The 24,712-nt window shown below is 39.2% G+C and overlaps 1 protein-coding gene across 3 annotated transcripts in view; it reads right to left on the bottom strand.

Moving 5' to 3' along the window:
• LOC148121313 (cytochrome P450 2C70) overlaps positions 1–21,722 on the bottom strand; it is a 55,105-nt gene extending 33,383 nt beyond the window's left edge. For 2 of the 3 annotated variants that reach the window (XM_087907909.1, XM_087907910.1), the window contains exons 1-3: positions 21,513–21,722; positions 12,335–12,497; positions 9,124–9,273 (exon numbers count right to left, since the gene is read on the bottom strand). In XM_087907909.1, the coding sequence (XP_087764035.1) occupies positions 9,124–9,273; positions 12,335–12,497; positions 21,513–21,680 (481 nt within the window). In that variant the 5' untranslated portion in view covers positions 21,681–21,722. Of the gene's footprint in view, positions 1–9,123; positions 9,274–12,334; positions 12,498–12,837; positions 12,857–21,512 lie in introns of those variants that run through there. The other variant, XM_087907911.1, reaches the window with a different exon arrangement.
• Between the last annotated feature and the right edge of the window lie 2,990 nt (positions 21,723–24,712).

Genomic DNA, 24,712 nt, shown 5'->3' with positions numbered 1-24,712 from the left:
ACCTCAAAGTCAGACATCACCTCAGAGTATAGGGTTGGGAAAAAAAATCCCAATCAAATGGACCGAAGAAACAAGCTGGTGTAGCTATCCTAATATCTAATAAAATAGACTCCAAACTAAAATCAATCAAAAGTAAGAAAGAAAATCCATCAAGAGGAAATCTCAATACAGAACATCTATGCCACAAATACAAAGGCATCCTCATACGTAAAAGAAACACTTCTAAATCTTAAATCACATATTAAACCACACACACCAATAGTGGGAGACTTCAACACTCTAATCTTACTACTAGATCAGACTGTCAAACAAAAAATTAAAAGAAAATAGGTGAAATGACAAAAAATGAAAGAAAATAAGTGAATTAACAGATTTTATGACTCAAATGGACTAATTAGATATCTATAGAACATTCCATCTAAACAGAAAAGAATATACCTTCTTCTCAGCACCTCATGGAACCTTCTCAAAAATTGACCACATACTTGGTAACAAAACAAACTTCAACAGATATTAAAAAAATGGAATAAGCCTATGTATCTTATCAAATCACCATGGCTTAAAATTAGAATTCAACAGCAACACTAATTTAGGAAAGCCCACAAACTCAAGGAAATTAAACAATGCTCACTGGAAACATCAATGAGTCAAGGAAGAAATAAAGGGAGAAATTAAAGACTTCCTAAATTTCAATGAAAATGGCCTCAAAACATACCCAAATTTATGGGACACAATGAAAGCAGTGTTAAAAGGAAATTTCATAGCACTAAATGCCTTCATAAAGAAACTATAAAAATCTCATACTAGTGAATTAATAGAACATTTGAAAACTTTAGAACAAAAAAAAAACACCCAGGAGAACTAGATGGCAGGAAATAATCCAATTGAGAGCTAAAATCAACAAAATAAAAATAAAATAAACAATACAAAAAATAAATGAGATGAAGAGTTGGTTTTTTGAGAAAATCAACAAAATAGACAAACGTTTATCCAACTAATGAAGAAGTAGAAAGAGAATATCCAAATTAACAAAATCAGAAATGAGAAGGGGGATATAGAAACAGACATGGAGAAAATCTAGAGAGTGATTAGGTCATATTTTGAAAACCTATACTCCACAAAATCTGAAAACTTAAACAAAATGGACAACTTTCTAGATAAATACCACTTACCAAAATTAAAAGAAGACCAGAAAAGCAAGTTAAACAGACCTATAACTACTAAAGAAATAGAAACAGTCATCAAAATCTCCCAACCAAAAAAAAAAAAAATAAAAGCCCAAGTTCAGATTGTTTCAGCTCAGAATTCTACAAGATTTTCAAAGAAGAATTAATACCAATATTCCTAAAATTGTTCCACACAACAGAAACAGAAGGAACATTGCCAAACTCTTTTTATGAGGCTACAATTACCCTGATACCCAAACCACATAAAGACATTACTAAGAAAGAGAATTACAAACCAATCTCACTCATAAAAATGGATACAAAATACTAAATAAAATACTGACAAATCAAATTCAAGAACACAGCAGAAACATCATCCACCATGATCAAGTTGGCTTCAACCCAGAGATGCAGGGATGGTTCAACATACAAAAATCTGTCAAGGTAAACCACCATATAAACAAACTGAAAAATAAAAATAACAAGATCATCTCATTAGATGCTGAAAAAGCCTTCAACAAAATACAACATCCCTTCATGATAAAGGTCTTTTAGAGAACAGGGATACAAGGAACATACCTAAACATAATAAAGGCAATATACAGCAAGCCAACAGACAATATCAAACTACATGGAGAGAAACTCATAGTGGTCTCACTGAAATCAGGAACAAGACAAGGCTGTCCACTCTCTCCATTTTTATTCAATATAGTTCTTGAGGTCCTAGCTAGAGCAGAGCAATAAGAAACCAAAAGGAGATCAAGGGAATACAAATCAGAAAAGATGAAATCAAACTCTCACTATTTGCTGATGATATGGTAGTTTACATGAGCAACCCCAAAAATTCTACGTAGGAACTTCTAAAACTCAGAAACACTTTCAGTAATGTAGCAGTATACAAGATTAACTCAAAAAAATCAGTAGCCCTCCTTTACACAGATGATAAATGGGCTGAGAAAGAAATCAGAGAAACATCACCCTTCACAATAGTCAAAAATAGCATAAAATATCTCAGAGTAACTCTAAACAAACAAGTGGAAGACATTTATAACAAGAACTTTAAATCTTTGAAGAAAGAAATTGAAGAAGACACCAGAAAGTGGAAAGATATTCCATGGTCTCAGGTAGGTAGAACTAACATAGTAAAAATGGCAATCTTACCAAAAGCAATCTACAGATTCAATGTGATGCCCACCAAAATCCCAACAAAATTCTTCATAGACTTCAAAAGAATAGTATTGAACTTCATCTAGAAAAGCAAAAAAGCAAAAATATCCAAAACAGTCCTTTATAATAAAGGAACTTCTGGAGGTATCACAATCCCTGACTTCAAACTCTACTACAGAGCTACAGTACTGAAAACAGCCTGGTATTAAAATAAAAACAGACAGGAGGACCAATGAAACCGAATCAAAGACCCAGATGTCAATCCACACCTGATTTTTGAAAAAGAAGCAAAAAATGTAAAATGGGGGGAAAAAAGCATATTTAACAAATGTTGCTAGCATAACTGGATATCAACATGGAGAAGAATAAAAATAGATCTATACCTATCATCACGCACAAAACTCAAGCCCAAATGGATCAAAGACCTCAACATGAAGCCAGCCATACAGAACCTTATAGAAGAGAAAGTGGGAAATACTCTTGAACGCATTGGTATAGACCACTTCCTACATATAACCCCAACAGCACAAACACTGAGAGAAATGATTAATAAATGGGACCTTCTGAAACTGAAAAGCTTCTGTAAAGCAAAGGACACCATCAACAAGACAAAAATGGCAGCCCGCAGGATGAGAAAAGATCTTTACCAACCCCTCCTCAGACAGAGGACTGATCTCCAAAATATACAAAGAACTCACAAAATTGATCATCAGAAGAATAAATAATCCAAAAAAATGGAGTACAGACCTAAACAAAGAACTCTCAACAGAGGAACCTAAAATGGATGAAAGACACTTAAGGAAATGCCCAACATCTTTAGTCATCAGAGAAATGCAAACAACTCTGAGATTCCATATTATACCTGTCAGAATGGCCAAGATCAAAAACACTAATGACAACTTATGCTGGAGAGGTTGTGGGGTAAAGGGAACACTTCTACATTGCTGATAAGAGTGCAAGCTGGTACAGCCCCTTTGGATAGCAGTACGGCGAATTCTCAGAAAATTAGAAAACAGCTTTCCTCAAGACCCAGCAATACCACTTTTGGGTATATACCCAAAGGATGCTCAATCATAGCACAAGGACATGTGCTCAACTATGTTCATAGAAGCATTGTTTGTCATAGCAAAAACCTAGAAACAACCTAAATGCCCCTCGACCAAAGAATGGATAAGGAAAATATGGTACATTTACACAATGGAGTACTGCACAGCAGAAAAAAAAATGATGTCTTGAAATTTACAGACAAATGGATTGTTCTAGAAAACATCATATTGAGAGAGATAACCCATATCTAGAAAACCAAATATCATATCTACTCATTCATAAGTGGTTTTTAGACATAAAGCAAAGAAAACCAGTCTCCAAATCACAATCCCAGAGAACCTAGACAACAATGAGAACCCTAAGATAGACATATGTGAGTCTAATCTACAAGTGAAGTAGAAAAAGACAAGATCTCCTGAGTAAATTGGAAGCATCAGGACTATGGGAGAGGGTTGAATGGAAGGGAAGAGAAAGGTAGGGTAACAGAGAAAAATGTATATCTCAATAAAATCAATTAAACAATGTTTTAAGAACTTAGGACTTTTCATGACAATGAGACACATCTGTTCCTGGCAGCACCAATTTATGTCAAGAGGATGATGGGCATTGAAGAGGCTCCTTATGGAGTTGGTTAGCCATTTGGGCAAGAAACTGTCCTTGCCTGTACTGCTTGATGTTATGCTGTATGAACTGGATATGTTGCACCCACAGAAAAATGACTACAGAACTTGCCTAAAGTGAGATGGTCCTTTAAGGTTCCTGCTTCATGAAAGAGTCTGTCAGACATTCTGAAGGACACAGAAGATTGTGACTGACAAATTGCCAATATAGGTTGAACTTTCTTTATAATTTATAATTTCCTACATCATCAAAAAGTTTGCTGGATGCTATGGGCCAGTAGGCTGAAGATGAGTTCCCGAATGTTACAAAAGAACTTTGAGGGACTGTCTAGGCAGTGGGGATGTCTCTATCAATTCTAGAGTTGTGGAAGTTGCTTGCAATATACTTCCTGTTAACTCAGGTAATGTTTTATCCTTCTGGAAACTTTGATGGATTTGAAGACTAGATAGTTTTAATTATGGTTTTTCTTAGTTATGATAAAAGATTTAAAAAGATAAAAATATTGTACTATAATTCTTGTTTGATACCTATTTTTGTGTAATTTTACTACATTAAAATTAAAACCTTCTTTTTATTTAGTCAGAAAAGTGGAATGATGTGGGATGCCCCTCTGTATGCTGTGAACACCATTGGTTAATAAAAAAGCTTCTTTGGGCATATTGCAGCACAGAATAGGGCAAGGTAGAAACTCCAGGAAGATAGAGGAGGAAGATTAGACAGAGTCAGAGGGATGCCATGTAACCACTGAAAGAGAAAGATGCCCACGGGAGCCCACCAGAACCTTGCCAGTAGGCCACAACCTCGGGATCATGCACAGATCATTTGAGATGGGTTAATTTAAGATATAAGAACTAGCTATTAATAAACTAAGTGATTAGCCAAGCAGTTTTTAATTAATATATTTTTGTGTGATTGTTTTGGGTCTGGGTGGCTGAGAAACTAACAAGCAGCCTCTGACAACAATAGACACATTACCAGATCTTAGGTTCATTCCTTACTCATCCTCTTGCACCCACACTTGACCCACTTGACCTACAGCGCCCAGTGTGCCTACCTTTAGTACAAGCAGGAAGTTCAACCCATGGCAGGCTTGGCTGACATTGAAACTCCTCATCCTAGACACACCACTTAATCAATATGTAAATTCAAAACACCAGCCTTTCCCTGATCTTTCATGCCATTTATAAATCAACTAGAGCATCACCCGGATCTCCAGAAGGTATTATTATGTGACTAACAAAACCATTTATGTGCTGTCAAGTCTGTGGCACCTGCACCGTACCTCTATGTGGTGTCAACCATCCTACAACCTAAGAGGGAAACAAGCAATTGAGTCTAAAGATAAAAGTTACTGCCAGGCAGTGGTGGCACACGCTTTTAATCCTAGCACTCAAGAGGCAGGCAAATCTCAGTGAGTTCAAGGTCATCCTGGCCTACACAGTGAGTTCTAGAACAAACAGGACTACATACAGAGAAACCCTGTCTGGGGGGAAAAAAACAGTTACAGAGATAACAGACGACAGGTTTCTGCAACCTGTAAGGAAACTTCCAGGGTTTTCTATTATGCAATGAAGAAATGACATCACTAAGAGTATGAGGTCCAGTGGAGAAGTGGAATGAAATCAAGAGTGAACAAATATGGGTCAGAAGATGATAGAAAATCACAATCAAGTATAAATCTCTACAGTCTTTCACACCTTTTTCAGACAAGATTTTTATCATATTTTATTGTATTTTATATATATATATATATCATTATATATGTAAAATCACTTCATATATGTATAACCCCAATACACTGTTTTACTTATTCAAACCTCAACGTATTAATTTTTATGGTGGAGGAGAGGGTTTATTGTAGATAATAAGGAAAACATAGTCAAAGTCTGGGACATTGGAAGAGTCCAGAGAGAACAAGAACCAGGCCATGTGAGAGGAAGGAGGAAGAGAGACTCAGAGGAGTAAAAAGTAGACAAAAAAGGGACAGGGTTAAAAAAAAATGAGTGGCTTATATAAGGAAAGGCAGTTGAGGAAAGGGAAGCCTCCAGGCTGGAGAAGTTTAAGGTAGAGACCACGGTATGCCAGCCTTACCCTGTAAGAGGAAGGGACTGATGGATGAGAGAACCTGGTGGCCAGTCTACTTTGATATCTCAGCTAGGATCCTCCATTAGCCATTGTCCCAGATTTGAAATTTAACATCCCAACCTTTGTTGATAATAAATGATAAAGCATGATATAATTTTTTCTGTGACTACTTCCTGCTGACATTGGGGTTTCTTTGCTGGGGACCCAAGAAAGCTGGGTTGCTTGCCAATGATATAGGAGAGTCTTCTATCTGTTGCTTTCATTGGTTTATTAATAAAGAAACTGCTTGGCCTGATAGGTCAGAATATAGGTAGGCAGGGAAGACAGAACAGAATGCTGGGAGGAAGAAGGCAGTGAGGCAGACGCTATAGCTCTCCTCTCCAAGATGGATGCAGGTTAAGATCCTTCTCAGTAAGCCACCACCTTGTGGTGCTACACAAATTATTAGAAAAGGGTTAATCAAGATGTGAGAGTTAGCCAATAAGAGGCTGAAACTAATGGGACAAGCAGTGTTTAAAATGAATACAGTTTCTGTGTAATTATTTTGGGTAAAGCTAGCTGGGAGCTGGGCTGCAGCCCGCCACTTCTATCACTACATGCCAAGGCTGGGAACACCCTGAGACAGGCCATGTGAGGATGGGGATTAAGGGAAATGGGAGAGACAGAAGAGTAAGGGATAGGCAAAACAGGAACCAGGTAATCAAAATGGATAAATTATATAGGGAAGGACATCTAGGGTAAGAGCATCCTAGCCCCTGACCTGGAGAAATTTAGGGTAAGTGCAAGCATACACCAGTCACACAATTCAATGGGTAGAGGCTGAAGGACGCTGGGAGAACCTGGCAGTCAGGTCTGCTTTGATACGTTAAATAGGAACCTCATATAATTCTAAGATGCTGGCAGAAAACTTTAAGATCTGCAATGACTCTCAGGTACTGTAAATTTTATGTTACTAACATCAAAGGCTGAAATAAATTCATTATCCAGAAATAGAGCAATTAAATAAACAATATTGCATCTAAATCAGCACGGTCCTGTATTATATAGCTTCAGACACTCTAGAATCCATCAAAATTTAAACACATGAAGATATTCAACACATTACATTTGAAAATGAACTCACAAAAATAATATGCACCATGCAAACAGTATTTTTTTTCATGTCTGCACATGACTGGTATATAACATGTTGCTTTGGTGCGGGAGAATTGTCTGTATTCTGTCAATCATATTTTAATAAAACGCTGATTGGCCAGGCAGGCAGTATAGGCGGGTCAACCAGACAGGAAGTAGAGGTGGGGCAATGAGAATAGAATAAGGCTACGGAGGAGGAAGGTCCCTCAGCCACTCCTGCATAGACAACTGAAGAGGCAGCATGTAACTTGCCCAGCTGAGAAAAGTATGGAGCCATTATGGCTAACATAGATGAGAATAATGGGTTAATATAAGTTATAAGAGTTAACAAGAAGCCTGACCTAATGGGCCAATCAGTTTATAACCTAATGTAGACTCTGTGTTATTTTCTTTGGGAATTGCCGGCTGTGGAGTACTGGGTGGGACAGAAACCCCAACAAGTCGGCCCCCTCATGTTACATTGCTTAGTATCACCCAAATTAGTTTCATTGTCACATTCACTTAATTTCCACATATTTGTCCTCAGATCAACCAGATTATACAAACACTGTCTGTAATAATTGCATTATATGCACTCCCCAAAGTGCTAAATAGGCATTTAAAACTATATAATATTGCTTTAAAACATAGAAATTCACCTGAAAATAAAGTAACATTGTGTTAATGATGTGGGGTTTTTTGAGCCAGGGTTTTTATGTGTAGCCCTCGCTGTTCTGAAACATATTTTGCAGATTAGGATAACTGTTAGTACCTAGGTTTTTCCCCTTTGTTCGAGGCGCTATGCAGGGCCATTTTTCCTCTGCTTCCTGGTTTCTCTGCTTGTTGCACCAGCCTGAGGGTGTAGCTTAGCGAGAACTCGCCCTTTTCTGTTATGGTAATTCCACCTGCAAGCAAGGTTCCTGCAGCAGCTGCTCTCTGACCTTGGGCTCTGCCGCCTGACTTTTTCTTTCCCTGTTCCTGGTGGGGGGCTGGTGTCCTTCTGCCCCAAAGTATATATGCCCAACTTGTGCTTAATAAAGTGGCCATTTACTCCTTTGGTGAATGAGCCTTGTCTCTCTGTGTGTCTGTTCAACCCTTAGGATATTTATCCGTTCTCGTGGACTTGGTTCGAGGGGCACGCACCTGAATCAGGTGTGGGAATTCACAGAAAAGTGCAGCCAACAGATAACCTCAAACTCACAGAGGTTTGCCTGTCTTTGGCTCCCCAGTGCTGGGATTAAAGACATGCTTCATCACCATCCAGTATTAGTGGTGTTCTTAAAAACATTTAGATCCTGAAGTTCTAAAACCATATATATCTTGTGACCCTGATTCCATCCCCCTCTACCTGGTCTCCTGCCCACACTTTCCATCCCCCATGCCCATCACCTTCATGTGCACACCCACTTATGCACTGAGATTTCTACTGAGGCAGCTCCATCATTTCATATTTTCCCATGTGAATCATTGCTCCTGACACACTAGATGATTTGGCCACCCTGTAACATCTCTCAAAAAGTTGTTGAACATCTTTCTTACTTCTTTTCCTTCCAGGTGCACAACTAGTCATGTCTTCACTCTCCTAGTGCAGGTAAGTGTGGTCCTGTTGCTAGATAGAGCCTGCCAATATAAGTTGAATTCTCAGTGCTACTTTAATATCTGATCTGACCTGATTTCTGTAACTTTCTCTCCTCCCAGAACCACATGAAACCAGGAACCATGGATAATACTGAAAGTTAATTGGGTAAAAGCTGGTGAGCCTGGGTCCTGGAAAGGCAGGCAGCATAAGTACATCATTTCTTACTGTCCTTATGTGATCAGAGTAACCTTCAATTATACTTTTGACTCCATGACATTTATAAAAAGCCTATTTATAATAACAGTTCATTGTGCTCATCTAGTAATTCTAGAAATAGATACATACCATTAGTTTTTCTCAGTGCTTCCAGTAGATAAAAGACTTCCTCCTGTATTCGGTCTTCAATAGTTTTCTTTCCCATTCCCATAGACCGTAAGACCATGAGGGAGAAACGCCGCGTTTGCTTCCATATCTCTCCATTGCTAAAAGTGATGCCTGAAGGGGAAAAATCATCATGAATTCTAATGGAGAGTATTCATCACAGGAAATAATAGCAGTTCTTGAGCTTGCTTAAAATCTTGGGTGTATTGTGTGATTTGTGCATCTAGAAGTTCAACATAAATTCTTTTAGTTCAAAATGTGATCAAGGCCAAAGGTAAGCCCATAAAAATAAAATTGTCAAGGAAGTTTTAGACAACAATACAGGGGAGCCAAAGATCCCTCGTCACTTTTGCCAACACTCAGTGCTCCAACAGAAAACTGGACAGCTTTATACCAGACTCAAAATCAATAGCTGATATACAGCTGGCTTCCAATAACAGTTTCAACCTCTGAATTAATAGAAAATAGCTACATGATCAGTGTAAACTGTAATGTGAATATAGAATGGTCCTCTTTCTTAGGTTATTAAATTGTATTCTAATATGCATTCCTAATGTTGGGCAGCAGGCCATACCTCCTAATCAGCCACGCAACCATGGAAAATAGTAACACATATTCTATAATGTGCCATGTGAGGCCATGGTGTATTTTAGTTAACTATTGATGTGGGATTCCCCTCTGTATGTTGTGATTACCATTGATTAATAAGGAAACTGTTCTAGGCCTATAGCAGGGCACAACTGAGTTAGGTGTGGAAGACTAAACTGAATTCTGGGAGAAAGAAGGTGGAGTCAAGGAGATGCCATGGAGTTGCCAAAAGAAAAATATGTGATCTCTCAGCTGGAACCTCACCAGTTAGGCCACAAGACTCGTGGTAAAATTAATAATAAAAATAGGTTAATCAAAGATGGATATAAGAGCTAGCTAGCAATATGCTTAAGTGATTGGCCAAACAGTGGTTTAAATAATATAGTTTTTGTGTGGTTATTTTGGTTCTGGGTGGCTGGGAATGAACAAGCAACCTCCTACAACTAACTATGGTAAATACATTTTCAACTTAGACTAATTTTTGCTCAGATGGATTTTGCTTAGATGGATTCTCAGTGTGACCTGAAAAACGTCTGAACTTGTTTTAAAAGCATTTCCAATTGATGGAAACAGTATCCTAAGGGAAGACAATTTCTTCCATTCTGAACATTCCTCAGTTGCATGAAGTTCTGAATGTAGTGTTGAGGCCTTACAGGTTCCCCCTCGCCATTCACTTTGGCATGTCTATTGGTGACATCCTTTTTCACCTCATGTTTGGGAAGCTATGTTGGTAAGACTTACGGAAATATCTTCTGACACTATTAAGAGACATATTCTCACAGTAAACTCCCTGATCCTATAGTCCTCCATTCTTTCTGTCCCCTCTCCACAATGATCCCTAGACCTTGGGTGCAGAAATATTTTGTGGATGATCCATCAGGACTGGGCTCCACAACCCTAAGAATTGACTTTTTTTCTGTATTGAGTATTCAATACCAATGGTTGACCCTGAAAATATACATATAAATAACATCATATGACTTAGCAGGTTATATTTAGTAATATATTTATATTTATACAATAACAGCTACTGAAAAAAAGGTAATGGATTTGAAAAAGAGCAAGGAGAAGTATATGGGAGGATTTGGAGGGGGAAATGTTGTAAATATATTATTATAATCTCAAAAATAATTTAAAAGGAAGAAAAGATTTTCAATATAGGGCAGTACACAAACTCTGAATTTCCCTGAGGCTCTCTTAGAGGAGTACAGCTGTGGAGGTTTTTTATTGTTGTTATTCTTTTTACTATATTCAAATATTTCTTATGCCTTTTAAAGATAAAAGACAACTCAGGAAATATTCATATCTATACTGGTCCTCACACTACAGAAACATGAAATCAATGAGATCTATACTCAGGCCATGAGACAAAATATTTGGTGACTAGATATTTTGTCCCTTTCTCAGAATCAGTATCTTTACCGTTATGTTTCTCGTTACAATATAAAATAAATATATTAGAATCACAAGTTCAAGCTTAAAGTTTCATGGCAAGATTGTGTGTAAAGTTAATCAGTTTTGAAAATGGGCAAATGATCCCTTATAAATAACACAGCTTTTATTAACTATCACTAGGGGTCAGAAGAGGGCAGGAAACAGTGAGAAAAATGAGCCAAATTCATCAGTATGTGCTATATCTGTTTACTGAAATGTCACACCAAATGCCATTAAAATCTACTAATGAATGATAATCACCAAACATAGAAAAAATAAACACATTTACAGGGTGTAGTCAGTTGTTTAGTGTGTCAGCTTGACACAAGCTAGAGTCATCAGAGGAAGAGACTCAGTTGAGGGGATGACTCAAGGAGATCCAGCTGTAAGGCATTTTCCCAACTAGCAATCAACGCAGGAGGGCCCAGTCCATGGTGGGTGGTGCCAACCCTGGGCTGGTGGTTCTGGGTTCTATAAGAAAGCAGGCTGAGCAAGCCATGAGAAACGAGCCAGTAAGCAGCACCACCATCCCCAATTCCCTGCTATAGTGTCTGCATCCAGCTTCTAGGATCCTGCCCTATTTGAGTTTCTATCCTGACTTCATTCAATAATGAATAGCAAGTTGGAAAAGTGAGTCAAACAAATCCTTTCCTCTGCAACTTGCTTTTGGTCATATTGTAGCATAGAAACGCTAAGACATGAGGAAATGAATGGAACTATAAATTATTTGTTTCAATAAAATAAAAACCAATCTTACGAAAAAAAAGTTTTCTGGTATAGAGAATCTAGAGGGTGTGTGTGTGTGTGTGTGTGTAAAATGAAAGAACAAAGACTTTGAGAGGGGAAGAAGAGATATAGGAGCAGGGGATAAAAAGAGAGGCTAAGATGTGAAAGCAGAGATGGGCTATTGGGGAGGAAAAGGGAATCAGTGACACAGACAAGAACGGGGAGAGCAGTGGGTAGATGACAAATCAGAAAGAACAGAGGTGTCACAAATGTGACATAAGGAAATGATTTTCCTGTGCTATATTTAAATTGTTTTCAATTTTTACAAATAACTCATGAACTTATAAATACTTCTGGCTTCTCGGTTTCCTATGTAACTTCCTTGACACTTGTGTAGACTTGAATGTGCCCCAACACAGAGCCATACCTAACCCTTGGCTGCCTTTACTGAGTAATGACGATTGCATTTTGCCAGAAAACTCATCTCCCCGGTCAATCAGAGCTTCCTTCAATGGTTCGTATCCATACAGCACCACCGTGGGTTTCATGCCCAGATAAACGGTGAACACAGAGCCGTATTCTTTTGCTAGCTAGAAACAGAACATAGGTGGTCAGTGAGGGAAATATTTTCATTCATATCAAAGAGACATTTTAATATTCACATGTTCATTGACTTTAGACCCAATAGTCTGATAACAAATGACAGTTAACAGCCATTATCACTAGGCTCTACTGACACTGCTGTTACTAGCCATCTTCTGTACAACACAGATTGTGATACATATTTGCTCAAACTTTACTTTATGTTTTCCTGTCAAATCTACATTGCATTAGATTTCTCTTCCAGCCTATTCTTACAATAAACAATGTGTGTCATTCCCGAGTGTGGAACATCTGTGCCACTCACCCCGCTTGTACACTAATGCTTACCTTCTGTCATCCATTCTCCATGTCATCCTTCACGCTGAGGTCTCAGAGTTCTAGCAGAACTGCAAACACAACAGGACAGACATGCCTACTCTCCAGACTGCACCTTCTACAAGGCTTTCTACATTCCAATCACCCTTACAATCAGCTGCATGCACAGAGCATGGTGCCTGAAGCCAGGCAGCCATTCATTACTGTTTAATGTAAACACAGTCAACTAACCTGTGCAGAATCATTACATATTAAAGAGATAGAAATTAAACCCCAGGCGGAGCTCTCCCGAATCCCATCCCAGTCTTCATCCAGGTACACCTTCCTTTCTTCCCTCATTCCCCCTGGGGCCACAAGATCTCCCCAGAGCTGCTCCCTTGCACGCTGGGCCTGGGCTGTGGGCTCAGCCCAGCAGGGGCAGTTCCTGTGCTTTGATAGCCTGCCTGAGCACAGGCAGGCCCTGTGTCAGCTCAGCCACATTCCTGGCCAGCAAGAGACAGTGAACTTCTAGCAGTCATCCATTGGAGGAGGGGTGAGTTTGCTCCTGGCCCGAGGGCTTCAGCTAGGAGGAATTCAGACTTTCCCGCCCCCCTCGACTTTCTGGTCACCCTGCAGAGCTCTCCCGAATCCCATCCCAGCCTTCATCCAGGCACACCTTCCTCTCTTCCCCCTTACTCCTGGGGTCACAAGATCTCCCCAGAGCAGCTCCCTTCCACGCTGGGCCTGGGCTGTGAGTGCAAACCGGCAGGAGGGAGTGCCTGTGTTTCAATAGACTGCCTGAGGAAAGGTAGACCTTCTGTCAGTGAAGTCCCTGCCCAACAAGGGAACCTGACCTGATACCAGAATATCCAATATAGAGCATTTGAAGGAAGAGATGGGCAGACGCCAAGGCAAGAACTCCTCCAACAATCTAAAAAACAACATGAAATCACCAGATCCCAACGACCCTACCATAGAAGGACCTGAACCTCTTAATTCAGAAGAAGTGGAAAAAAGTGCCATTATGAAAGCAATAGAGTCCCTTAAACAGGATATGAATAACTCCCTTAAAGAACTGGATGAGAAATACAACAAAAAGATTGAAGAAATGAGTAAAGAAATAGATGAGAAATATAACAAAAAGTTCGAAGAAATGAGTAAATCCGTGAATGACGCACTGGGAAACCAAGAAAAATCAATCAAACAGGTAATGGAAACAGTTCAAGAATTGAAAACTGAAATGGAGGCAATAAAGAAAACACAAACTGGATATGGAAAATCTAGGTAAACGAAGGGAGACTACAGAATCAAGCATAACCAATAGGATATAAGAGATGGAAGAACGAATCTCAGAGTCTGAAGATACCATAGAAAAAAATAAATGCTCTGATCAAAGAAACAGCAAATCCAACAAATTCTCATCGCAAAACATTCAAGAAATCTGGGACACAATAAAAAAAATGAAATCTAAGAATAATAGGGATTGAAGAAGGAGAAGAACTGCAGATCAAAGGCCCAGAAAAAAATATCCAACAAAATTATAGAAGAAAACTTTCGTATATTGAACCAGCCCTGCATCTCTGGGATGAAGCCTACTTGATCATAATGGATAATTTTTCTAATGTGTTCCTGGATTCGGTTTGCCAGGATTTTATTGAGAATGATATTCCTATGAAGGTTCAAGAAGCATACAGAATATCGAATAGACAATCAAAAAAAAATCCCCTCGCCATATAATAATCAAAACACAAAACATACAGATTAAAGAAAGAATATTAAGAGCTGAAAAGGAAAAAGGTCAAGTAACTTATAAAGGTAAACATATCAGACTTACACCGGACTTCTCTGTGGAAACCATGAAAGCCAGAAGGTCCTGGATAGAGGTACTGCAGAAACTAAGAGACCATGGATGCAAACCCAGACTACTATACCCAGCCAAGCTATCATTCACTATCAATGGAGAAAACAAAATATTCCAGGATAAGAACAAATTTAAACAATTCGTAGCCACAAACCCAGCCTTACAGAAAGTAATAGAAGGAAAATTGCAACCCAAGGAATCCAACATTGCCAACACTGCCTACAATAACTCAGACATATAGCGACCCTTCACAAGCTTAACACAAAGAAGGGACACATAAAACCTCTATTAAAAAAACAAACAAAAAATAAATAAATAACTGGAGTCAACAACCACTGGTCATTAATATCACTTAATATTAATGGACTCAATTCACCTATAAAAAGGCACAGACTAAGAGATTGGATACGAAAACAGGATCCAACATTCTGCTGTTTACAAGAAACACACCTCAACCACAAAGACAGACATCTACTCAGAGTAAAGGGTTGGGGAAAGATTTTTCAAGCAAACGGACCTAAGAAACAAGCAGGTGTGGGCATTCTAATATCCATCAAAACTGACTTCAAACTAAAATCAATCAGAAGAGATGGAGACAGACATTTTATACTCATAACAGGAACAATTCATCAGGAGGAAGTCTCAATCCTGAATATCTATACCCCTAATATAAAGCCTCCTACTTATATAAAAGAAACACTTCTAGAACTCAAGGCAGTCATCAAACCACAGACACTAACAGTAGGAGACTTCAACACTCCTCTCTTACCAACGGACAGGTCAATAAGACAGAAACCTAACAGAGAAACAAGAGAATTATTGGAGGTATTAAATCAAATGGACTTAACAGACATCTATAGAACATTTCACCCAAATAGGAAAGAATATACCTTCTTCTCTGCAGCTCATGGAACCTTCACGAAAATTGACCACATACTCGGTAACAAAGCAAACTTCTACAGATACAAAAAAATATTAGTAACCACCTGTGTCTTGTCAGACAACCATGGATTAAAGTTAGAACTCAACAACAGTGCTACCCCCAGGAAACCAACAAACTCATGGAAGTTGAACAGTCAACTACTGAATCACCCCTGGGTCAAGGAAGAAAGAAAGAAAGAAATTAACGTCTTCCTTGAATTTAATGAAAATAAAGACACAACATACTCAAACCTATGGGACACTATGAAAGCAGTGCTAAGAGGAAAGTTCATAGCACTAAGTGCCCAATTAAAGAAAACAGAGAAAGCACACATTGGAGACTTAACAGCACACTTGAAAGCCCTAGAAAAAAAAGAAGCTGATTCACCCAGGAGGTCTAGAAGACTGGAAATAATCAAACTGAGGGCTGAAATCAACAAAATAGAAACACAGAAAACAATCCAAAGAATCAATGAATCAAAAACCTGGTTCTTGGAGAAAATCAACAAGATTGACAAACCCCTAGCCAAACTAATCAAACGGCAGAGAGAGAACATGCAAATTAATAAGATCAGAAATGAAAAGGGGGACATAACCACAGACACAGAGGAAATTCAGAGAATCATTAGATCTTACTATGAAAGTTAATATGCCACAAAGTTGGAAAATGTAAAAGAAATGGACATTTTTTTAGATAAGTACCATATATCAAAGTTGAACCAAGACCAGGTGAACAATCTAAATAACCTGTCAGTCGTGAAGAATTAGAAGCTGTTATCAAAAATCTCCCTACCAAAAAAAGGCCAGGACCAGATGGTTTCAATGCAGAATTCTACCAGAACTTCCAGGAAAAGCTAATACCTATACTCCTTAATGTATTTCACAAGATAGAAACAGAAGAATCATTGCCAAACTCTTTTTATGAAGCTACAGTTACCCTGATACCAAAACCACACAAAGACACAACCAAGAAAGAGAATTACAGACCAATCTCACTCATGAACATTGACGCAAAAATACTCAATAAAATACTGGCAAACCAAATCCAAGAATACATTAGAAAAATTATCCATTATGATCAAGTGGGCTTCATCCCAGAGATGCAGGGCTGGTTCAACATACGCAAATCTATCAATGTAATCCATCATATAAATAAACTGAAAGAAAAAAACCATATGATCATTTCATTGGATGCTGAAAAAGCATTTGACAAAATTCAACACCCCTTTATGATAAAGGTGTTGGAGAGATTGGGTATACGAGGTTCATACCTAAATATAATAAAAAGCAATATATAACAAGCCGACAGCTAACATCAAATTGAATGGAGAGAAACTCAAAGCCATTCCACTAAAATCAGGAACACAACAAGGCTGTCCACTCTCTCCATACCTCTTCAATATAGTGCTTGAAGTTCTAACAATAGTAATAAGACAACATAAGGGGATCAAGGAGATTCGAATTGGAAAGGATGAAGTTAAACGTTCGTTATTTGCAGACGATATGATAGTGTACATAAGCGAACCCAAAAGCTCTACCAAAGAACTCCTACAGTTGATAAACACCTTTAGAAATGTGGCAGGATACAAGATCAACTCCAAAAAATCGGTTGCCCTCCTATACACAAACGATAAAGAAGCAGAGAGGGAAATCAGAGAAACATCACCTTTCATGATAGCCACAAATAGCATAAAATATCTTGGGGTAACTCTAACCAAGGAAGTGAAAGACCTATTTGACAAGAACTTTAAGTCTTTGAAGAAAGAAATTGAGGAGGATACCAGAATATGGAAAGACCTCCCCTGCTCTTGGATTGGGAGAATCAACATAGTAAAAATGGCAATTCTACCAAAAGCAATCTATAGATTCAATGCAATTCCCATCAAAATCCCATCAAACTTCTTCACAGATCTTGAGAGAACAATAATCAAGTTTATATGGAAAAACAAAAAACCCAGGATAGCCAAAACAATCTTATATAATAAAGGAACTTCTGGAGGCATTACCATCCCTGACTTCAAACTCTATTACAGAGCAACAGTATTGAAAACAGCTTGGTATTGGCATAACAACAGAGAAGTCGACCTATGGAATCGAATAGAAGACCCGGGTATTAACCTACAAACGTATGAACACCTGATATTTGACAAGGGAGCTAAAGGTATACAATGGAAGAAGGAGAGCATCTTCAACAAATGGTGCTGGCATAATTGAATGTCAACCTGTAGAAGAATGAAAATAGATCCATATCTATCACCATGCACAAAACTCAGGTCCAAATGGATTAAAGACATCAACATTAATCCGACCATCCTGAACCTGATAGAAGAGAAAGTGGGAAGTAGTCTACAAGATATAGGCACAGGAGACCAGTTCCTAAGCAGAACCCCAGTAGCGCAGACAATAAGAGAAACAATAAATAAATGGGACCTACTGAAACTGAGAAGCTTCTGTAAAGCAAAGGACACCTTCAGTAAGACAAAAAGGCTACCTTCCGACTGGGAGAAGAACTTCACAAAACCCTCATCAGACAAAGGTCTGATCTCCAAAATATACAAAGAACTCAAGAAACTAGACACTAAAACTCTAATTAACCCAATTAAAAAATGAGGTACTGAACTGAACAGAGAATTCACAACAGATGAACTTCGAATGGCCAAAAGGCACTTAAGGTCATGCTCAACCTCCTTAGCGATCAGGGAAATGCAAATCAAAACAACTTTGAGATATCATCTTACACCTGTCAGAATAGCCAAACTCAAAAACACCAATGATAGCCTATGCTGGACAGGATGTGGAATGAGGGGAACACTCATCCATTGTTGGTGGGAATGCAAACTTGTGCAGCCACTGTGGAAATCAGTGTGGCGGTTTCTCAGGAAACTGGGAGTCAACCTCCCTCAGGACCCAGCAGTTCCACTCTTGGGAATATACCCAAGAGATGCCCTTTCATACTAAAAAAGCATTTGTTCAACTATGTTCATAGCAGCACTATTTGTAATAGCCAGAACCTGGAAACAACCTAGGTGCCCCTCAATAGAAGAATGGTTAATAAAGGTGTGGAACATATATACATTAGAGTTTTACTCAGCGGTAAAAAGCAATGACATCTTGAATTTTGCATGCAAATGGATGGAAATAGAAAACGCCTTACTGAGTGAGGAAAGCCAGACCCAAAAAGAGGAATATGGTATGTATTCACTCATATGTGGATTCTAACCATAATTAAAGGTCTTTGAGCCTATTATTCGTGATCCTAGAGAAGCTAAATAAGAAGGTGAACCTGATGAAAATCATGTAGCTATCTGCCTGGAGATTGGAAATAGACAAGAGTCCCAGGTAACCTCGGGTGCATGGGGGGGGGGGGGTGGGAGGGTTGTTGGAAGGGGAGAGGGTTAGAAAGAAGGGAGTAGGGGAGGAATGGGGAAAGCTAGGTGGACTGGAATGGGGGAGGGAGGAAGGATGGATATGGGATCAGGGAAGAATATATTTCAACTAAGGGAGTCATTTTAGGGTTTACAGGAGACTTGATTATAAATAGGATCCCAGGTCCAAGGAGAGATCCCCAGATTGTTCTCTGGACAGAAGAGAGGGTGCCTGAACCTGCCTTGGCCCATAACCATACTGATGAATATTTTGCTTATCACCATAGAACCTTCATCTGGCGATGGATGGAGATAGAGACAGAGACCCACATCGGAACACTGGACTTAACTCCCTAGGTCCAAAGGAGAAGTAGAAGGAAAGAGAACGTGAGCAAAGAAGGCAAGACCAGAGGAAACCTTCATCCGACGATGGATGGCGATACAGACGGAGACCAACATTGGAGCTCTGGACTGAGCCCGCCAAGGTCCAAAAGAGGAACAGAAGGATGAAGAAAATGAAAAAGCAAATAAGGACTGCGAGGAGTGCGATCACCCACTGATACAAGGGGACTGATCTAATGAGAGTTCACCAAGGCCAGTTGGACTGGGACTGAATGTGGATGCGATCCAACCAGATTCTCTGAATGTGGCTGGTCCGGAGTCTTTCTGAAAAGCCATTGACAATGACACTGGAACTTGTTTCCTCTGCATTTACTGGATTTTGCGGATCCAGTCTGTCTGGACACTCACCTTCTTGGACCTGGAGGGAGGGGGAAGGAACTTGAACTTCCCACAGGGCAGGAAACCCTGACTGCTCTTAGGGATGGAGAGGGAGAAGGAGAGGGCATGGGGGGAGTGGGAGGGTGGTAGGAGGAGGGGCGGAAATGGAAACTTTTATAATTTAATAAAAATACTTTCAAAAAAAATTTAAAAAAATAAAAAAAAGAAATTAAACCCCAGGGGGATTTTAACACTTGTCCCAAGCTATGAGTTAATTCAAAACTCCCAGCCCAGGAAGAAGGAGCTGTGGGGCAGCATGCACTCTGTCTCAGGCAAAAGATAGCTTCTGGTCATTCCTTCAGGTTTCAGAGAATGGCTGCCATGTGGATCAATGATAGAGAAGTCAATGATTCATTATCCAGAAAATATTGTAGGAACTCTCAGAATTCCTGGATTTTTAGTTATGTGCTCGATTTCAAATCAATGTATTTTCTAGGCAAATGTAAATTTGAGAACTTATAAATCAATAGGTTTTTGTAACTGAACACAGTTCCATCTGTACTGTAGCTCATCAGAGAATAATTGCTGTACTGAAGAGGACCTCAGACAGCACATGAACACTGACTGTTCTGCTCCTGACAGCATCACAGAGCAACTCCTGGATCCCATTTCCTTCTAGATCTCAGTAGAACACAGATTTAGGAGCTGACTTGACTTTCCATTAATTTTTTTTTATTCTTTACCTAGAGAGATGGGTCCATATATAAAGGACTTGCTGTGCTCACATAAAGTCAGGCACAGTCAAACACACACGCAATTCATTCTCTCCCACAAGAAGGGAGACAGACAGGAGAATCCCCAGAAGCTCACAGCCAGCCAGCCTGAGATTCACAGCAGTGATTGGCAAAGGCACTGTCTCAAATAACATGGCAAGCAGGACAGATACTCAAGATTGTCCTCTGACTGCCACATGATCACTATGGTACATATTGCCCACATTCAAACTCACATATGCACACACAGATACATGTATACACATCACACACACACATTCACTATTCACTTGGGCTTTCAGGTACCTGATGAGTAAATAAAACCAAGATAAACCTTAACATCTCTGCCTTCAGCTCATACCTGTTTCCATGACCTTAAATTGTGGTTCATTTCCTGTTGGACTCTGAGTGTAGGCTCGGTAAGCACTCAAGAGTTTATATGAAGTGGCTAATCCTTCTGTTTCCGTGTTTGAGTGACTGAAGTCTCTTGACCCTCACAGGTTCTGTTAGAGCCTCTATAGTGCCTTTGAAGCCATCTATAATAATCCTAAACCACCAAACACAACAGAGCTCTGTAGGCAGCTCACTCTATAAAGGAGATACCCCCAAAGGGGCAGTTATATTATGGGAACTATAGTACTCCTTCAGGAAAACCAGGAGATTGCCCGTGGCCAATTTAGCAACTTCCTGAACACAAAGTGAAATGAGCATTGTCCTCTACCCTCAAGAACCAGAAAATTCTTCAACACTGACAAATAAGACTGTGTTTTGCAAACTCCTCAGGTCTTGTCTTTGCTTTTTAACATGTAAAAATCCTCAAGAAAAAGAAAGCCTCTGGTTTTCTCTCTTTCAGAGTGGCCACAGTAATAGTAAAATATCTTTCCTTGCTATGCAGTTAACTTCTGTTAAGACAAGTGGCTAAGACTATTAAGTTGGGACCCCAAGTGTCAGGGTTTTCTTCTTTAACCCTGGTAACATCTCCATGGAGTCTAGGATCACATTTTATTTGTGCTGAGGATGTATAATTCACTCATTAAAAACCACTGAAAGGAGACTAATCACACTTACCGTGCTCAGAGATTTGTTGATATTTTTAACATCCACCTGCAAAATATTTCCAACAAATGGAAGAGGAGTGGGTCCAGGTGGGAGCTTCCCTTTGCTGTGGTGCTGATTCCATAAGGAAAAAAAGATCAAACAAGACAGGCAGATTCCCAAAATGACAAAGAAAGCCATTGACTCACGTTGAACAAATGCCCTGAAAGTTTGCTCTCCAAGAGTCTATAAATACAGCTCCAAAAAATACACAGTATTTGCACAGGGGGTGGGACCTCTCTCTTTAGTACACTTTGGTCTATATAAACCAAACCACCCATTTCCTAACACTTTTCTGTGTCTGCCATTTCATTTTAACACAGTATCTTCTTTAAGGTATCATATAGATAGGTTTTTTTCTTTTTCCTTTCTACTCATTCAATTCTCATGTGATACATTCTGACCACAGTGTCCCCTCCCTCCACTCCTCCTAGTCCACTTGCCCCCCAGATTCACTGCTCCTCCTTTTCCTGTCAGAAAATAACAGGCCTCCTAGGCATAGCAACCTTGTATGGAGTAGCAAGATGCAATAAGACTAGGCACAAACCCTCATATCAAGGCTGGAAAGAGCAACCCAGCAGGAGGAAAAGGGTCCTACAAGTGGGCAAAGCAATCATGCTTCAATCCCTAAGAGCCCTGCTTAGTTGGTTCTGTAATTCTTGTTCTCCCTGTGTTTTTGACCTCTCTTCTCCTACAATATTCCTTCCCATTTTCCCTCAGATTTCCCCAAACTCCACCTAATGTTTGACTGTGGGTCTACACATCTGCTCCAATTATTAGCTGGAGAAAGCCCCTCTGGTGATTACTGGGCTAGGCACCAATCTATGAATGTCATTAAGAATCATTTCATTAAAGAAAAAAAAAGAATCATTTCATTGACTATTTTTTGGCCAGTTGTATTTTTTCTTTCCTAAGACTCTGGGCTGTCCAGTTTCCATGTCCTGACCATTCAAGCAGTGTCAGACAAGGATTCCTTCTACTGGTGTGGGTATTTAGTTAAACTAGTTATTGGTTGGCTACTCACACAAACTCTGAGCCACCGTTGCTCAAGGGTATCTTGCAGGCAGGACAGATTGTAGGTTGAAGATTGTGAGGCCGGGTTAATGTTCCAATCCCACCACTTGAAGCTTTGCCTTGAAGATGTCTGGTCCATATCTTTTATTACTAGGAGTCCTTGCTATAGTCTCCTCATAGATTTTTTTAATATTTATTTATTTAGTATACAATAGTCTGTCTGTCTGCAGGCCAGAAGAGGGCACCAGACCTCATTACAGATAGTTGTGAGCCACCATGTGGTTGCCGGGAATTGAACTCGGGACCTTTGGAAGAGCAAGCAATGCTCTTAACCACTGAGTCATCTCTCCAGCCTCATCACCTCATAGATTTTAGAAACTCTCTACTTACTAGGGTTCCATATCACCCCTCAAATGACCCCCAACTCCAGTCACATCTCCTCGTACTCTCTCCCCCCAATCCTTCCCTCCCCCACCTAATACTATAGATGGCTTTAAAAAAAATAAAGTTAAATACTATTTGTTTCTTTCTGGGCAAGAGTGAAGATATTCTAAACAAGATGTATGCTGCCTTCCCTTTGGCCATCAGACTATCAAAACTATGATCTGCAAAGTATTTGAATATCACAAGGAACTTCAGCCTAGGGGAAGGGAAAAGATGAAGTTCTGAATGCAAAATTTGTCTTCTAAGAGCTTGTCTATATGAATAAAAACTCTTACAAAAATTATTGAATTATAAAAGCTGATTAACAGATTAGAACTTCAATGGTGTGGGGATATAACAATGCTGCAAATCAGAGCCAAATTACCTTGGAACTCCTTTAACCCCTTTAATAGACATTTTCTGCCTTTCTCTATATGAGACCTATATTTTATGACTATTAGGTAAATCCTTTGATGGGAAAACATATACTCTAACTTCTACCACTCATTGGGTCAAGAATGTCATCAGACTGTGTCTGAAACCTATTTAGGTTAAGATTTCCCCATTTTTCTGCAGCTCATCTATTTAATGCACTCAGCAATTCACTTGAAAAATGTCTTGATTTATGCATTTCTTTGGTCTGTTACTTTAAAATTTTCGTGGAACTAGAACCACACTGGGACTTGTTATTTTGATAAGTTTAAGTCTTTTCCCAGGTCACTGTCACTCACACTTGATGTTGGAATAATTTATCTTTTCTTCCTTGGAAGAATAAGAGTAAAGAGCTGTCTCCTTTCTGATGACCAATGTGAGACCCAAAAAGAATGGCCCATTCTTCCACAAAGGACTCAACTGCTCTGGCACCAGACACCATTACAAAGGATCCCCTGTTACCAGCTATGTAATCTTATCTTCTTGTTAAGAAGTTTGTGAGTCCCCTCTGGGAGGGGGTTCCTCCTTAGATTTGATCGTTGTTGTATTTTTGAACCGTGATTTTCCAGAATACTATTGATTGGGAAGCTTGCTATACTTTCCACGTGATTGTTTTAAAGTAGCTGCTTTGTGTGCTTTGTGTGGTATTTGAGTGTTCTGTTTGTTTTCAGTGTCATTGGCCCTTGGAACTTTGAAGACATTCTGGTTTTTGTTTGGTTTGTCTTAGTTTCGTGTGTTCAGTGTCTGATTTGGTCATTGCCCTTTGTCTCATGACACTTTTTAAATAATTATTTCTGTATTCTTGTCCATGACTGCGTGAAACCATGTTCTTTCTCACTTAGGAATTTCTTAAGCATCTGGTGAAAAGCATTCCTAAAATAAGAGGTACCAATCCAACAGGGTAGTGGCAGCAGGGCAAACTTGAGATGTTCAAAATCCTCATAGTGAATCCAACAAAACATACCCTGTTCTTAGCCTAGAAAGGACTTCAATGTTTTGTTCCAGAACATAAAAGAGTTTGATCATGCTCATGTCCCTGCAAATGAGGTAGGATAACCAATGACATTACAGGAGGGAATGATCTTGGCATAATACCTGAGACAGTCATCAGTCCCAAAGGCCAATTACATTAGCCTGTTCCTTAATACACATTCCCTATTTGGCATGGAAAAGCTTGAAGTTTTCTAGGAGAAAATGGGAGACACATATTTGAAGAAGAAAGAAGTGTTTGTATATAACCACCATCAGGAACTCCAACCTGTGGCATGTGTCATGACTATAGATTTTCATCTTAAAAGTATATA

Source organism: Myodes glareolus, chromosome 7 (genome assembly GCF_982192425.1).
Source record: "Myodes glareolus chromosome 7, mMyoGla1.1, whole genome shotgun sequence".
NCBI lineage: Eukaryota > Metazoa > Chordata > Mammalia > Rodentia > Cricetidae > Myodes > Myodes glareolus.
Note: the sequence above shows the minus strand (reverse complement) of the source record. Positions and strands in the feature narration are given on the sequence as shown.